At 44.4% G+C, this 13,780-nt stretch overlaps 1 protein-coding gene across 1 annotated transcript in view; it reads left to right on the top strand.

Moving 5' to 3' along the window:
• The first annotated feature begins 7,078 nt into the window (after positions 1 to 7,078).
• Positions 7,079 to 13,780, top strand: part of LRRC1 (leucine rich repeat containing 1) — a 150,773-nt gene continuing 144,071 nt past the window's right edge. The window contains exon 1 of the mRNA XM_050950799.1: positions 7,079 to 7,431. Within this exon, the coding sequence (XP_050806756.1) occupies positions 7,273 to 7,431 (159 nt within the window). The 5' untranslated portion in view covers positions 7,079 to 7,272. The remainder of the gene's footprint in view (positions 7,432 to 13,780) is intronic.

Raw genomic sequence — 13,780 nt, 5'->3', positions numbered from 1 at the left:
ATTAACAACCCTGCACACTTCTGTCAACATGGGTCCAACGGTTGACTTTCCCACTCCGGACAAGCAACCGATCGGTAGCAGTCTGGCATAGCTTGCTTCCACAGTGCAATCATCACATGCTTCTCCAATGACAAGGCAGCTCTCATTCTTGTTTCCTTGTGCTGTAGGGCTGGGGCGAGCTCATCACCCAGGGCCATGAATGTGGCTTTCCTCATCCAAAAGTTCTGCAGCCCCTGCTCATCATCCCAGACATGCATGATGATGTGATCCTGCCACTCAGTGCTTGTTTCCCAAACCGAAAAGCGGCGTTCCACTGTGGTCAGCACCTCCGTGAATGCCACAAGCAATCTCATGTCATAGCTACTATGCGTGGCAAGATCAATGTTGCACTCCTCTTGCCTTTGTAGTTTAAGGAATAACTCCACTGCCACTTGTGACATGTTCATGGGAGGCAAGTTTGTAGAAATTTTGGTAGTGCCCAGAACCTGCCCCCCCAACTCCGCCCCCTCAAACTTTGCCTCCACCTGCCTAAGGCTCTGGGCAGGGTTTCAGGGGGGAGGTCTGGGGTGCAGGTCCTGGGCTGGGGATTAGGGTGCAGGAGGGGTGCAGGCTTTGGGAAGGAGTTTGGGTGCTGGGTGCAGGCTCTGGGCTGGGGCACGGAGTGGGTGTGCAGGAGGGGGTGAGGGCTGTAGGCTTTGGGTTGGAGTTTGGGTGCAGGCTCTGGGCTGGTGGTGGGGTGTAGGAAGGGGTGAGGGGTGCAGGCTATGGGCTGGTGGGGGTGTAGGAAGGGGTGAGGCATGCAGGCTCTGGGAGGGAGTTAGGAGTTTGGGTGCTGGGTGCAGGCTCTGGGCTAGGGCAGGAAGTGGGTATGCAGGAGGGGGTGAGGGGTGCAGGCTTTGGGACGGAGTTTGGGTGCAGGCTTGGCTGTGGGGGTGTAGGAAGGGGGAGGTGGTGCACGCTGGGACAGAGGATCAGGCTGCAGGGGAAAGGGTTGGGGTTGAGGATGAGGGGTTCATGATGCAGGGGGGCTCAAAGCTGGGACAGGATTAGGGTGCAGGGAGATGAGGGCTCTGGCTGGGAATGAGGATTCAGGTGCAGGGGGATGAGGGCTCTGGCTGGGAATGAGGATCAGGGTGCAGGGGGATGAGGGTTGGGGCTGAGGATGAGGGTTTGGGGCATTGGAGAGGCTCAGGGCTAGGGCAGAAGAGCAAGTTAAGAGTAGCCTGCCTTGCCATTAGTGTGTGGCAGGCGCTAGGACCCTGGGGCAGCAGACAGCAGTTCTGCCAGGAGCCGAAGGGACGCGGTGGAGGGGGGATGCAGGGGGAGGGGTGGAAGGCGGAGGCCGGGACCCGCTCTAGGCAGGGATGTGGCGGGGTGGGGCGGTGGGGGGAGACCTGCCGGGGCCAGGGCCAGGGCCTGATCCAGGCAGGGCCAGGGGGGAGAGACACAGCTCCAAATATTGCTGGAGCAGGGCACCCAGCCCTGAATATTCCTGAAGCCCAGGCACCTCGAGCCTATATAACTCGCCGCCTATGGACATGTTAGTGAGAACGAGCAGCATTTTGGACAACAGTGAGGGATCCATTCCTGCAGCCTGAAGAGGCAGAGCGCGCAGTACACAAACAGTTGAAAGATGGCACCAAATGCGGACAGAAACACAGGGATTTCTGGGGTGTGAAGCAATACATCATGGGGCATAGGGACAGGAGTCAGGATGCCCAGCGACCCCCTCCGCCTTCCCACAACTCTTAGCGGCAGAAGAGGAAGAGATATGCTATGGAATAGCTGCCCAGAATACACTGCTCTGAACACCACTGCAAGTGTGAACATGCTATTGCACAGGCAGCTGACAGTATGAACACACACCAGTGGTTTCCCGTCAGCGCTCTCTAAGTGGCGATGTAACTGTCGGCAATGAGTGTTATTTCACACGTCTGTTTATTAAGTGACATCTGAATTGTGCACATGAAGGTAGGGTGACCAGACAGCAAATGTGAAAAATCGGGACAGGGGCTGGGGGGCAATAGGAGCCTATATAAGAAAAAAAAACCGAAAAAGGAGACTGTCCCTATAAAATCGGGACATCTGGTCACCCTACATGAAGGTGTGACACTTTAAGAGTCTGGCATGATTACACAATAGTGAATTATAACAGCTTATGGTGTTCTGTGATAAAAAGGAGATAATTTACAATTGCACTTGCCTGCTGTTTTAAAAACTCCTTATTTAATGATTTCAATAAAAAATAAGGGTTAGAAGCGGTTGCAGTGATCAGCAGACTGACTTGAGAAAGGAGAAGCATTGTCTCTCATTGTGAATTTACTCTAGTAGTCTGCCCAGTTTGATTTTCAGCAACTCTGAAGACTTTACTGTTTGTTTGGTAGTATGTTGATGTAATTTGTTTGAAGGGGGTTGGTAATTCCTCTCGCAGGCAGAATCAAAAATTTAAGATTGAGAGTTTTACTCAGATTATTTTTTAAAGTAGCTAAATCCAATATACCTTGTAGCACTTTGGCCTCTAGTTCCTTTTATTCTTTTTCTGCTTTGCCCTTCTCTGTTTTTCTGCCTTGTGCTCTGTTTGTGTCTCTCTTTCTCTTTCCTTTTCCTTGTATACATAAGGGGAATTCTGAGGGGGGCGGGGAACAGTCTCTTAGGGCAGGTCTACACTATGTGGTTAAGTTGACCTAAGTTACGCAACTCCAGCTACGTGAATAATGTAGCTGGAGTCGATGTACCTTAGATCGACTTACTGTAGTAATTACTCTGTGCTGGGTCGACGAGAACATAAAAACATAAGAACGGCCATACTGGGTCAGACCAAGGTCCATCTAGCCCAGTATCCTGTCTTCCGACAGTGGCCAATGCCAGTTTCCCCAGAGGGAAAACTCTCCCATTGACTTACCTTATGCTTCTTGTTCCGGTGGAGTACCAGAATTGATGGGAGAGTGATCGGCCGTTGATTTAGTGAAGACCCGCTAAATTGACCCCTGGTGGATCGATCACCGCAGCGTCGATCCACCAGTAAGAGGAAACATGCCCCTATTGTGGTTAAAGTGCTGGAGCCCTGTCCTATTTTTACTGCATTAATTAAACCTGTCTTCCAGCAGTTTAATACAGTGCTAAAAATGCCAGCAGCCACCAGAGTATCCATCACCATTGAATCTCTATTTCCTTCTCCCCTCCTTTTCTTTCTCACCAAAGCACCAACAACAAATGGGAAAATGAAAGCATATTACTCTTCTGGATCTGCCCAGGCTGTACACTAGTGTTTTCCCTATGGCAGTGCCAAAAATAACTCCAAAATTCACAATTAATTGGTGAATAACACAAAACATTTTGAAATAGTTGGACTTAATTATTTACCTGGGAGGAGCAGGTTCAATGCATTTGCACACGTAACTATGGGTTTCCTTGATGTATTGCCTTTTATGCCATTCTTCACTTTCTTTACATTGTTTGTTCTACAGAGCAAACAAATGAGGCATTCCTCACATTCCTTTGAAAGAGTAGAAAGCTGTTCTGTCAAATCTCTGACACTGAGCAAGTGACACCCACAATTTGAACTCTCACACACTAATTTCAAATAATAACCCTGTGGACTGGTAGTGAGATCAGTCTAATCTACCTAGGTATTTGCATGTGGTATCTGACTGCTTTAAAAAAAATCAGAAAAAAACAAAATGATTTTTCATTTCTTTTGTGCAAAAGCACGTAATATGGAAACTATTTAGAAAGGGAGATGGAGACTTTTAGATTTGATGGTCCTGGTATGAATCCAACCCAATTTGGTAGTGATACCAGTCTGTGACTCTTTCGTGGTTTATGTGAAATGAGTTTGACTGCCTCAGTCCATTCCCAGAGGACAGCGGTCCATATCAGAAAAACTGACACTAATTGAGACCCTTGTTGGTCTTTCCCAGCAGAGATACTAAGGAGGTCAAGATGGAACTACCATTTAACACTTTTAAAGCTGATCCCTGCATTATAGATAGAAGCACATCGGTGGGACTATTTGGGGAAATCTCGCACTGTGGTTGCCATGCTGTATATGTTTTCTGAATAAATGTAGGATGCCAATTTCCTGGGTTGTCAGTCTGGCACTGAATATTAAATGTGCATACAAAATGGAAAAAGATCATCCAGATGATGGGTTGTTGTTTTTTTTACTATAAAATGTAAATAAATGGTCTGCATGCTCAAGATGGACTAAGATTAGCTTGTAAACCTGATTATGGTTTTCTGGAGTGAAATACTGATCCAGTTGTGTGAATAGGAATTTTGCAAATTACTTCAGCAGGGCCAAGATTTCACCCTTGATGTATTAGTATTTGTATTACTCATGACTTGTTTGAAAGCCAACCTAGCTGCTATATTTTATTGTTTTCTAAACGTTTCTTGTGTGCTAAATTTAATCTATTCAGGTTTAGATCAGCAATCATTACAATTATTTGATCTACTCAGTCTATCAGCCGTTTCCATATGCAGTTTCTTCAGATATATTCAGGGCCTGCATTTTTTTTTTTTTAAACACTGGATACATGTAAAAACAAATTACATTTTTGGTTCCAGACCGATGTGTCTTGAGGTGTTTGTAACAAAGCAGGAAACATTTCAGGTGTTTTCTTAATATTTTGTAGGCTAGTTAACTGTTAGCAGCGTACAAAATCCTAAAATGTCAGGGCACATTTAAAAAAAAATCATCAGATAATTGCAAACTTAGAAATCAGTCAAATTGAACTTGTGAGATTTAGCAGTTGATCTAACGTGAGAAATAATAAATTAGATTTTTAAAAGACTTTCAATATTCTTACTATCAAATAGGAATTATTCAAGATTTTAGAAAGGGGGAAAGAAAAAAAGACAATATTGGATTCAGCCCCCTCCCAAAAATATTTTTCATTTTCCAGCTTTAATAATTATTAACAACATATTAGCAAGTTCTAATGTTAAATAGTTATTTTCCTAATCAAGTTATACACAGTTATGTAGAGTCCAAGAATGGGATAAGGAAACCCAAGAAACAAGATCTTTGAGACTGAGTTATCTCAGTAAAGCTCTGTAGCCATCCCACTCTCAAAGGCATGAAGGAATGGAGTTTGTAGTAACAGATGGAGTATTGTTTGTATGTTTGCCTCCGCTAACCCTCTTGACCTTAGAATTAGCATACTTGGCGTGCTGGGGCCTGGAGCCGCCCCTGTTTGCCAGAAGCTGGGAATGGGTGACAGGGTATGGATCACTTGATGATTACCTGTTCTGTTCATTCCCTCTAGGGCGCCTGGCATTGGCCAGTTGGAAGAGGATACTGGGCTAGATGGACCTTTGGTCTGACCCAGAATAGCCGTCCTTATGTTCTTATGAGTAATAAAGTTAAGCATGTTGCAAAAGTGTTAGCAAGGTTGGGGCCTAAGTGAGCCTTATTATGGACTGCGTGCAACATGGAGCTACTATTTATTTATTATTTTGTTATATGTATAAGGCATTGGCTAATGTAGTATGACAAGATTTGTTATAAAGCAGTGTTTGCGTGTGCTGAGGTACACAGGAAGACAAGGTTTTGCCTAACTGAGGCATGATCCTGCAAAAAGCTATGAACGTAACTTTCCTCACATGGCAATATACAAAAACCTGTAGGAGAACACTTCAACCTCCCTGGCCACACTATAGCAGACCTTAAGGTGGCCATCCTGCAGCAAAAAAACTTCAGGACCAGACTTCAAAGAGAAACTGCTGAGCTTCCCGTTCATCTGCAAATTTGACACCATCAGCTCAGGATTAAACAAAGACTGTGAATGGCTAGCCAACTACAGAACCAGTTTCTTCTCCCTTGGTTTTCACATCTCAACTGCTAGAATAGGGCCTCATCCTCCCTGATTGAACTAACCTCATTATCTCTAACTTGCTTGCATATATATATATACCTGCCCCTGGAAATTTCCACTACATGCATCTGATAAAGTGGGTATTCTCCCAGGAAAGCTCATGCTCCAAAACGTCTGTTAGTCTATAAGGTGCCACAGGATTCTTTGTTGCTTTTACAGATCCAGGCTAACATGGCTACCCCTCTGATAATTTCCTCACATAAATAGTTCCATGTGCGTAAGTGTTTGAAAGACTAGCCCCTTGTCACAAGAGCTGTGATTACACTCTTTCCACTTTCTGACAATATCAAATGGTGTAGTGACAATGCTTCTTTTTATGGACAAGGTTTCAGACACTGAAGAGCACAGTCAGACTCCTTCACCTATTAAAAGTAAGAGAGAGTGTGGAAAAAAATACAGTTTCAAAGCAATATTAGTGTTTGTACAAACTTCTGTTTATGGGATTTTACTGTCTATATTTACAGAACCCTTCATTTTAATCATCCAATCAATTATCAAATCAATAATACACACCGGGGGTGTGTAACCCTAGTCAAATTGTTTTGTTTTGCTGGTAGGGTGGGAAAGTTTATCCCGTTTCTTAATGGACAGGAAACTTTGAAGGGTACAGTACTCCCGTTGCCTCTTGCCTCACGTTGTTGCTGCAGCAAGGAGCAGCAGAATAATGGTCCCTTCTGACCTTAAAGTCTATGAGTCTATGAGGTGCACTGGATTGGTGTCCCAGAGCCTCGAGGTCAGATACTAGAGTCAGGAAGGGAGAGGGGGAGGGATCAGGGAGTGATGATGTCAGCCTGGAACGAGAGGGAGGGGGAGAGCGAGTGTTCCGGGTCAGGAAGAGGAATGAAAGGAGGGAGAGAAGAGCAGAGCGCCCAGGGACCCGTGCTAACGAGATACAAGTGATTGGAGAGCCGGGTTCCCATAGGAGGCCATAAGAAGGGCTTCCCCCGCTGCTCCTGCTCCTTGGGCTCTCTGGGACTGGTCTGGGGGAAGAGTTTCCTCCTTCTCCAGCAGCGTTTTGGATGCTGGTTCCTGTTGCGGTCTTGCTGCCTCTGCTGGGACTCGCAGTGGGAAGAGGAGGAGCAGGAGGGAGGAAGCTTTGGAACCCGTAGTGGGTTGCTGGCGACGGGGGCGTTTTGGAACCCGGCGGGGGTTGCTAGGAGGGAGGGGGGCGGACGCTTTGGAACCAGGCGCCGGCGGGCGGTGCTAGGGGGGCTCGCAGCCCGGCGCGGGCTGCTGAGGAAGGAGCGTCGGACCCGGCCGGGCTGCTGGGTGCGCTCCCAGTCCCGCTCTTGGCGCGGCCGGCAGTAGCCGGGGAAGGCGGCGGCGGCAGGGAGCGGCGATCCTGCCAGCCCTGCAGCGGCCGGACCCCTCGTGGGCGGCGCTGGCTGCTGCTATGTTTCATTGCATCCCCCTGTGGCGGTGCAACCGTCATGTGGAGTCCATCGATAAGCGGCACTGCTCGCTGCTCTCGGTGCCCGAGGAGATCTACCGCTACAGCCGCAGCCTGGAAGAGCTCCTGCTGGACGCCAATCAGCTCCGCGAGCTGCCTAAGGTGAGCGGGGGAGCAAGGCAAGGTCCAGGGATTAAATTGCCCAGCCGGGTTTATCTGCCTGGGCTTGGGCTCCTCCCCCTCTTCCGCTATTGTTACAGCCTGCTCCAGTTTAGGGTTACAGGTGTCGGCTTCGTGGCGTGGGGCCGCACCAGGTGAGCAGCCCCGGCAGGAGCCCGGGGGCCGGATAACCTCCCTCGGCACCTGCTGAGGCTGAGCGGGGAGAAGTGCTCGTGCTTTGGCTGCTCTCCATGAGCTGTCACAAGCCAGGCTCCCAGGAGGTGTTTGGAAAGGGGCGTGCGTGGGGGCGGCAGCTCAAGAAAGGCCAGTTAAGTCCCCCTTTCCCCCCAAGGCTGTGCCCAGGGCCAGCTCTTCTGCAAACCGGCTGCTGCATCCATTCGAGAGCCAGCTGCCTGCTGAAGCAGGCAAGCCGTAAGGCAGAAGCGGATGTACTGGACTCCACCTTGAATCTAAAGCCACTCGCACAGCTGGTGTTTCAAGTACAGCGTGTCCCCCCCAAGGCTTGCAGCAGCGTGCGAGCCATGCGGCTCGGTGGTGGTGGTGGTTGGGTTCCCCTCCCTCCTCACATTAGCGAGATCCACCTGAAACAGTGCAGCGCCTCCCCTACCAGTCCCCCAAGGAGAAACTGCTCGGGGTGGGGAAAGAAGGGTAGCTGCTGCTGCCTTAGCTTGGTGTTCACTCTCCTAGAGTATTTGCTGAGGCTCTTAGTACTAATGACCTAATAAACGTGTTTAACCTCTGGTGTGACTTGGTGCAGTTCACCAATTAAACAAGAACAAACTTGTGATAGCAATGTTTGCCTAGCGAGGGTGTCATCTAAAAAACAAACAACTCCCTTCCCCCTCCATTAAAAATAAAACTGCAATAGAGCATAAGATCCGTTCAACTTTCTTTGGCCTAGAAGAGGAAAGCTTGTAGGAATTAATATAGTCTTAAATCAACAGCACTGCCTGCAATCAACTATTATCTGTCTAATTAAAGGGACATAATAAAGTTTTATTTTTTAAAAGTTAATTACTATTATTGATAGCACCCTAGATAATTGCAAGTGCAGGGGAAATTAAAAAAATGGATTAGTTTACATCACCAGTGTGTGTTTACTTCTGGTACTTTTCTCAGATCTGCTGTAAATAAACCAATCAGTTTGGATCTTTCATTCACATTCTGTAACAAATGTCTAAAGTGGCACTCCATTTCAGATCTTGTTAGTGTCAGAACATGAGTTAAGTGATTTTCAGATACTACATGCTAATATTATGGGTTTAAGTAACACTCTACTCTATCTGAAAAGAAGTGACCAATCCAGATAAAGCAAAGGAGTAACTTGATTTATACTTGAATTACTCAAAGCAGCAAAGAGTCTTGTGGCACCTTATAGACTAACAGACGTTTTGGAGCCTGAGCTTTCGTGGGTGAATACCCACTTCGTCGGATGCATGTCTGTGTACACTACAAAGTAAACAGACTGCATTTTACAGCTATGAGGAGGTTAAGTGTTACATATAAAACTCTTAAATGAGTTGTCGCTGTCCATTTATGTTTAAGCCAACTATCTTCGTTTAAGCTTTTTAAACCAATAGCAATATTTTGATTGATGTTGGTTCTAAATTCTGGGCCTAGGCTTGCTTGATAATGCCCTTTTAGTGTATTATAATGCAACTGGATTATCAAACTATATACTGATTTTGGTAACACTAGTAGCAGAAGAAAATCATAATGTTGGATTAGTTTTTAGTGTTTCACCGTGGCTCAGAGTGGTGTGGCCTTTAAGAAAGAATATTTCAAACTCGTAGTGGTGTGGCAGTAGTACAGTACTTGCTGTGGGAGAACTGTGGGGATTAAAGGCCTGAAGCTTGCTGATGTGAATGTCAATGACAACATCTATTCACATCTGTCTTTGTGCTGCGGAGTTATAAGTACACTTTAGCATATTAAAAAAACCTGGCTGGATACAATCTGTAGGGCTGACAAATTCTCTTTTTTTCCCATGATGATGATCTTTCCTTTCTTATATTCTGCTCCTGGAAACTGAATATGCTTGATTCTTATTTTGTTACACTATAGATTTGCTCCTCCTGTTGGTATGAACTCTGCTAGGTCATCAGTGTTCTGCTTCATTTACAAAAAGTATTCACCAGAACTTTCTGCGTAGTACTTTGCTGGCATAGTTTGTCATGTTTGACAACATTTCTTGTACAACTTCTAACACATTAAAACTTGCTACTAATCTGTTGTGAAACATTAGGTGTTGCTACCATGAGTGTCACAGGAGCATTTTATGATTTTGAAAAAGCTACAGTCCAGAGTAATTTAAATGAGTAACTGTAAAAAAACTTTTTGTGAAAGGTTTAAGGATGGGAAGAGGATTAGCCAGTTGGTAAATTGTGGGTGTGTTTAGTTGTTTGTGGGTGATTGTGTGCTACTTTTTAAGCATTTCAGATGCAAACTTTGGATCCTAGTGAATTGTAGTGGTGAAAATCTAACACTGGAAATGAAATATGCTTAACTGGAAACTGAATTTAATACAGGACTGGATTCTTTGCTGCTTTTACAGATCCAGACTAACACGGCTACCCCTCTGATACTTGAATTTAATAGGTGGCTGAACTTCGGTTAACTCAGAATTCAGTTAAAACAGCCTATGTAGCTGAACAGAAACGGATAAACCAGAAAGGTGGAACTTTCAGAGGTGTCCAGTATTATTTTTCTGGGATCAGGGGAGTATAATTCATTCTCTGAAAAACAAATGATTTTTTTAAAACAAGTTTTGTTACAGGAGCTATGATTGTTTTTTGACTCTTTAGTAATAAGAGTAATTATGAAATGGTAAGGCGTGACTTTGCATAGTGAAACTAGAAGAAGTGTTTCTAACTGAAGGGAATGCCTTATTGGTCCAAGTATCATCTTTTGAAATAATTAGACTCCCTGGAACAACAGGTTTGAATCTTGGCATGCCTGACTCAACTCTCCATCTTTATGAGGTAGATAAATCTAGTTCCACATAACTCAAGCTTGTGTGAAGCCTTTCAGGTATGCAGTGTTTGTTGTAGCTGTGTCGATCCCAGGATATTAGAAAGACAAGATGGATGAGGTAATATCTTTTATTGGACCAACTTCTGATGGTGAGAGAGGCAAGCTTTTGAGCTCAGAAGAGCTCTGTTTAGCACGAAAACTTGTCCCTCTCACCCAGAAGTGGGTCCAACAAAACATTACCTCACTCACCTTGCCTTACCTCTCTTAAAGTGTCATCTGCTCTGTGTGGACTGAACACCCTATGACTCTTTGTCAGAGTATGGCTATCTGACCAAAATTTTCTCCCTCTTGACTCCTTCCTTATGCAGTGTACTGTGCTCTCACTGCTTACTGTAACTGCTGTTACTGTGCCTCAGACAGGGCCTTATTTCAGGGATTCAGTGAGAGTGCATGATGGAGTAGTACATCCTATTGAGACCTATGGCTCTGTATAAATGTAAAATCTCTTGGTGCTATAAATGATAGAGGCGGAATGGTCCATGCCCTTCTTGCAATCGTAACTTCTTCTTTCCTGAACAGTGTTGTTGATGTCTGTCAGGTGATTCATACAATATTTTTTCTGTCTGTTCCCTATGAGATCTTCTGCATTCAGCCTGCTTAATGATGGCGTATAAATCCTTCTCTACTCAGTGTATTGGGAGTCCCCCAGGTATAGAAAATAGCTGATGAATAAGAACAGGTGTGCTGGGGTTGCAATACAGCAAGAATCAGAGTTAAAAATAAATCTTGGTAGGTAAAAAGATGAATGTGAGAGATTGCAATCTTGTCTGAAGTTTGTGTATGGGTTTTTAGAGGTACTGTATGTGTGTCCAATTCATACAGTTTATGGAAACTGTCATGATATCTATCCTTATGCTGCTTGGCTTTTCAGAAGCATATAAACACATTTTATTAGACTGCCTTTTGTAGTGTCCTATAGACTTTTTTCTCCATTGTTCTACTGTGTGTCACTAACAACTTCTGATAAATGGACTCAGCTAGGGGTAGTGTCTGAATAGATATAAGAAATAACAACGAAATGTGTGTTATTGTGCTCTTCTAATCTGTTGAGATCAGAGACCAAGTCTCTAAAATTTTCATTACAGCAAATGTTTTTACGGTTGTGCTGTTTGGAATAAAACTGCCTTGGAAGGGTAATGTAAGAACCTAAGTGTGTGTGTGTCTGTGTGTGTGTGTATGTATGTGTATATATATATATAATAATAGTGGAACTTTACATCGCACACAAGATGCTGTAGTCATCACTTTATATTAAGAGAAGAGCAAGGCACAAATTTTGCAAAGAATTGGTAAAGGAGCATGTTGTAACAGTCTCTGTGCAGTAGATGTCATTGAAATTATTGGTGAGGTCTGTTTATGAACTGATGGGACAATATGGACCTAATAGTCACAAATCTTATTTTTATATTGTGCCCTAAACAGATTACAATACTTTTATAAACAAATTCTCATTTTAACACACAAAGCAAAAACTCTTAAACAAGGCTCCCAAAGACCTCCTGAATTCAGCAAAACCCTCCTTAGTCCACTTGAAACTCCTCTTGCTCAGTTCTTGCATTCACCATGACTGCCCAGGAAAAGCTGTGGGAAGTATGGGGGTCTTGTGACATGCATTAAAAGTTCATTATGTGAAATGTGCAAGTGAAATCATTGCAGACCACAGAGTGAACTGATGCTGTGACTTACTCTGCAACAACAACACACAAACATTTATGTCCTGGTTAAAATGTCTGTATTTGGGATTGGTTAAAGGGATTTCTTAGGGCAGTTCTCAAGGAACTAAGTAAATGACATACTTGACAGAAATGATTTTGATTGTGCTGCTCAGAGTTGTAGAGGTTGTCAGTAGAGTAAGAAGTTACACTTCTGTAGACAGAATCGTCATGCCACCTGCTACTTCCTTATTAGAGGGCAAAGTCTGCACCTTAGCTTTTGAGGCCTTTTGCTGCCATGCATTAGAGCTGATGTAATTCTGTTGTGCTGAAGGACTGACTGTGGAGAGGCTAGGAAGAGAGCCTTAAGAAGCAATTTAGTCCGGTGGCTATAACACTGGACTGGACGTCCAGCAGTTTTGAGTGAGTGCTATTCCTAGCTCTGCCACGGACCTGTTGTGTGGTTCTGGGCAAGTAATTTCCTGTCTATTTTCCATCCCGTGCATTGCCAGTCCTGTCTGTTTAAATATTCAGTTCTGTGGGACACATTTTGCATATTACTGTGTTTGTCCAGTGCCTGGAACGATGAGGTCCTGATCTTGGAGGCTGTAGGTGTTTCTGTAACATTGCTATTGATAATACAGGCGGGAGGGAAGCAGTGTGTAGGGAGTGAGATGTAGCCATAGGCTCTCATAAATATGTGGACACACTGGCCAAAATTTCGGTGTCATGCACTGCTATGGTCTAGAGGCTGTGCTGAAAGGCTGGTCCATGCTTTGGCTGAAGGTTGGTGGAATAATTCACACTCACCGTATACAAACTTTTTGTCATTTTGCTTCAGGCAAGGCTGAGAATTTGGCCTCTGTAAGCTTTGCTCTAAGGCGACAGTCACTTTCATAATCTGCCTAAGTGAAATCACAGTAGGACATTCTTAAGTTGAAATGTGTCCACACAGAGACTTACATAGAAATAACAAAAAGATGTGAATTAAACTAGATTTTAGTTAGTTCAGCTCCAGTTTGTGCGTAGACAAGCTCTGAATGTGTTGCAAGGATTTCTATAGAAAATCATAGATTACGGGGCGCGCGCTCTCTCTCTCTGTCCTACAGCCCATCATGCTGCATTTCCCCGGCAAGACACCCACCCATTCCTGAGTCAGAGCAGTGTCAGGTGGTGAATGCTAGGAATATAAATCAGTGGTGGCAACTTGATGGTTGGTCGTGGTAGCCTTCCATTACTCCACTGAAATTATTTAAAACACAAAAATAGTCATGGAATTTATTTCCCAATGGTCACTGGCTTATTTATAGGTTCTTTGTTTCTAACATGCACTCTACTGTATGTTCTGGTAACTGGTTGCCTAAGAAATCCTTGTAGTGTTGTATAGCATCTGATCTTGATTGGAGAAGACTTTCTTGAGAACCAGCTGAACAGCATAACTTCCCTGTGTGTAAACGAAGATATCTGCTCTTTGTTCACCCAGTCCTTATGTAGTTCAATCTCGCATAACTCATAGGGTTAAGATTAAAAAGAAAAAGTTGATTTGGTTGATCAAAATCTAAGAGTTAAGAAAAAGAATTTAAAGTCTTCACTGAGTTCCTCTTTTTAACATACAGTATTTGACTTACTACATTTAGTTTTGACTG

The sequence above is a fragment of the Gopherus flavomarginatus genome, chromosome 4, assembly GCF_025201925.1.
Source record: "Gopherus flavomarginatus isolate rGopFla2 chromosome 4, rGopFla2.mat.asm, whole genome shotgun sequence".
NCBI classification, from domain to species: Eukaryota; Metazoa; Chordata; order Testudines; family Testudinidae; genus Gopherus; species Gopherus flavomarginatus.
The sequence above is the reverse complement of the archived record's forward strand: the minus strand, read 5'-3'. Positions and strand labels throughout refer to the sequence as shown.